Here is a 3,523-nt window from a genome sequence, read left to right on the forward strand (position 1 = left end):
TATGTATTTGTACTAAAATATTATTTCAATTGATTAATGAATACATTACTTAAAATTTCTATTTTTGAATTTTTACCTTATTTTACACATTTTTAATAGATATTTTATTTTTTTAATATATATTCTATATTTACAGCTGATTTGGTGTCTAATTTTTTATCATTCGTATTATAGTCGTTTAAAAATTACAACTACCTTTAATATATTTAGCTTTTTTAACTACTTAAAATATTAACCATGTACTCTCTTTGAATAGTTAAAGCGAAATTTAAATCTTAAGCATCTAGGGCTCTCTGGTGGGTGGGTCTCAATATATAGATTTACTTTGTTTAACAGTAGTATCTATGATTAGTTATTAATGTGTCTTAACAAAGAAGTGATCAAGTTTCTCTTCTTGTAAACATAGAAGTGAGGAGGAAGTAATATTATGCAGAAAAAAAGGTACTATGCATCATATATATTACATAATAATAATTAAAAGATGGGCACCAGTTGAATGTTGAGTCCACTTTAGCAGAGAGTTAGAGTATGGTTTGGTTTATTTTGAAGAGAAGTAGGTAAGTTTGTATCTTGTGTTTGTTGTGCTGTGAAGCGTGCTGCTATTTGTAGCTGCAGAGTGTGTTGGGAAATGGTGAGATCAGAGTTGAAAAAGCAGAGCAACAACAACCATGTGAATGTGATTGTGATTGTGTTGATCAAGCTTGCACTGTCATGCCTCTTGTTGGGTCTAGCCATCCACCTCCTCTTCTTCTTCTCTGATTCATCCCACAATGAGCTTCTCCGTGCTTCAACCAACCAAACACAAACCGCCGCTAACAATAATGTGGATGAACAAGAAGAAGAAGAAGAAGAAAAGTGTGATCTTTTTGTGGGAGATTGGGTGGCTGACCCATCTCCCCCACTCTATACTAATGAAAGCTGCCTTCTCATTGAAGATCACCAGAACTGCATGAGGAATGGACGCCCTGATTCTGAGTTCCTCTACTGGAGGTGGGCCCCACGGGCCTGTGGGCTACCCAGGTTCAGCCCAACCAAGTTCCTTCATATGATGAGGGATAAATCATGGGCTTTCATTGGTGACTCCATCTGCCGTAACCATGTTCAGTCTCTACTCTGCATTCTCTCCCAGGTACCCCTATGAATTCTCTCCAAATACTAATGACACCGATTACATTCCTAAGATTCGCAAAATTAGAATGCAAAATATTGAATGGTGCAATTGCATGGCACAGATAGAAGCAGCCCAAGAGGTGTACCATGATGAGGAATTTAAATCAAAGATATGGAAGTTCCCTTCTTACAACTTCACACTCTCAGTAATATGGACCCCGTTCCTTATCAAAGCAGATATATTCGAAGACTCAAACGGAGTTTCGTCCTCTGAAATCCAGCTTCATCTCGACACCCTGGATCACAAATGGACCAACCAATACCACAATTTCGACTACGTCGTCATAGCCGGAGGCAAATGGTTCCTCAAGACCGCAATCTACCACGAAAACAGAACCGTCAGGGGATGCCATTATTGCCCTGGAAAGAATCTGACGGAGCTAGGATTCGACTACGCATACCGCAAGGCGTTGCGGCAGGTCTTCCATTTTCTAACAAACTCTAACCATAAAGCAACCGTTTTCTTCAGAACTACCACACCGGATCACTTTGAGAATGGAGAATGGTTCAGTGGTGGTTATTGCAATAGAACAGTACCTTTCAAAGAGGATCAAGTGAGGCTAAGTGACGTAGATTCCATCATGCGAGGGATTGAACTCCAAGAGCTTGAGAAGGCGACAGCGTGGGAACATGGCGCCAGGCTGAAACTTTTGGACACGACAAGATTGGCTTTGTTGAGGCCTGATGGACATCCAGGACCGTACAGACAGTTTCATCCCTTTGCAAATGATATGAATGCGAAAATTCAGAATGATTGTTTGCATTGGTGTTTGCCGGGACCAATTGATTCATGGAATGATATTCTACTACAAATGTTGCTCAATGCCAGATCTTAGTTTCACACAACGGACACACTCATCCAACCAAATTGTTTTCGTCTTGCACTTCAAAAAGAAAAACAATTATATAGTGTATTCATGTACAATTGACATAAAAAATTTACCAAATTTAACAAGTGAATTTCTGTGTTCCTTTAAAAAAAATGAGTTCACCAGTCTTCAGTCCTTTTTATTGTCACCAAACTTCAAACCTTGAAAAAGGTAATTGTTGGGAACCCCTATTTTTTGGTTCAAAATCCAACCCAGCAATATGGATGACCAACAATATGGTTTTAGTCCATTTAGAAGTCATAGTCTCCAATGGCCCACTTCTTGTATGACCAAAACCCCTTATTGGTTATGATTTTTTTTTTTTATCTGACAGTAGTTAGTGCCTTAGTGGTTACTAAGTTCCGTTGACTCGGGACAAAAACAAAAAAAGATCCACTGACTGAAAAATTAAACAAAACAGAGAGACTTAAACCGCTAAACGAAGCAAGTTCAAGGTATACAGCATCAAGGTATACAGATTCAGTCACCAAAAAAAAAAAAAAGGGTATACAGATTCAACTCAACATGGTTTCCGACTCAACAAGCCACCAAGAACTGCGAATGGAGGAGAGATTACCTGGGGAGGCGGAAACAGAAGCCCGAGATAAGCCACCAGCGGAAGACAAGGAGCAGAATCGACCCACAGAAGAACACCAACTAGTCGTCAACAGCCACAACGAAGCCATTGAAATAGGAGACAGTGACCGAGGAGGAAGCTCAGCCGATCGGGCAGTGTCGCAGAATGCGTTAGGCCAAGGATGGGGTAGCAATCGACAGAATAGGGATGCGCCAGGGGATTCATGGCAGAGCCGATGGAAGCCTGATGAATGTGAAGCGGCGCACGGAGAGGTGTATGGCGGGAGGATTGGGGAGGCAGGTCCGGAAGGGGCATCAACGGGGAGGCGCAGCAAAGGCCAAAATCGAAAGGAAATCCTCAAGATTAGGGAGGGCAATGGCATTGGGAAAGGAGGAGCTTGGAATCAGGAACATGCACCATAGCTGAGGATGAAGAGCATAGCGGTGGAGATCTCTGCGCGAAGGAGGAAGAAGATCAAGCTGAGGCGTACCGGGGCGGGTTGCTTCCGGGTCGGGCTTTCGGAATGGGTTGGGGTGGGGGAACTATCTGCTTCTGTTGCTTTGGGCCGGGTTGGTTGCCTGGCCCAGAGCCAAGTCCAAAAAAAAAAAAACATTTTGAATATACTTGGACTAATAAAAACTATAGGGATAAGTTCGAATCCCGCCTTGTGCATGCAGCAACCCATTGGCCAGCGGCAAACCCTTAAATGGAGCTCAGTACCGCGACGGATTAGTCCTTGACCTGCCGGGTTGGGGGATACCGTGGGAAACCAAAAAAAAAAAACTACAAGGATAAAAAAGGAAATTCTGCAACGTTTTCAGGGACAAGAAATACAAAAATATTTTAAAAAAAATCAGCCTAAATTAACTTAAAATTATTTTATTTTATATTTCTTAATTATTACTGC

At 41.4% G+C, this 3,523-nt stretch overlaps 1 protein-coding gene across 1 annotated transcript; it reads left to right on the forward strand.

Annotated features, from left to right (window-relative positions):
• Positions 1 to 382: 382 nt before the first annotated feature.
• LOC107647977 (protein trichome birefringence-like 26) lies at positions 383 to 2,119 on the forward strand. The gene is made up of 2 exons (XM_016352010.3): positions 383 to 1,129; positions 1,233 to 2,119. The coding sequence occupies exons 1-2, from the start codon at positions 629 to 631 to the stop codon at positions 2,004 to 2,006; spliced, it is 1,275 nt and encodes a 424-aa protein (XP_016207496.1). The 5' UTR covers positions 383 to 628; the 3' UTR covers positions 2,007 to 2,119.
• Positions 2,120 to 3,523: the final 1,404 nt, after the last annotated feature.

This window comes from Arachis ipaensis, chromosome B6, assembly GCF_059453495.1.
Source record: "Arachis ipaensis isolate K30076 ecotype BB chromosome B6, ASM5945349v1, whole genome shotgun sequence".
Taxonomy (NCBI): domain Eukaryota; kingdom Viridiplantae; phylum Streptophyta; class Magnoliopsida; order Fabales; family Fabaceae; genus Arachis; species Arachis ipaensis.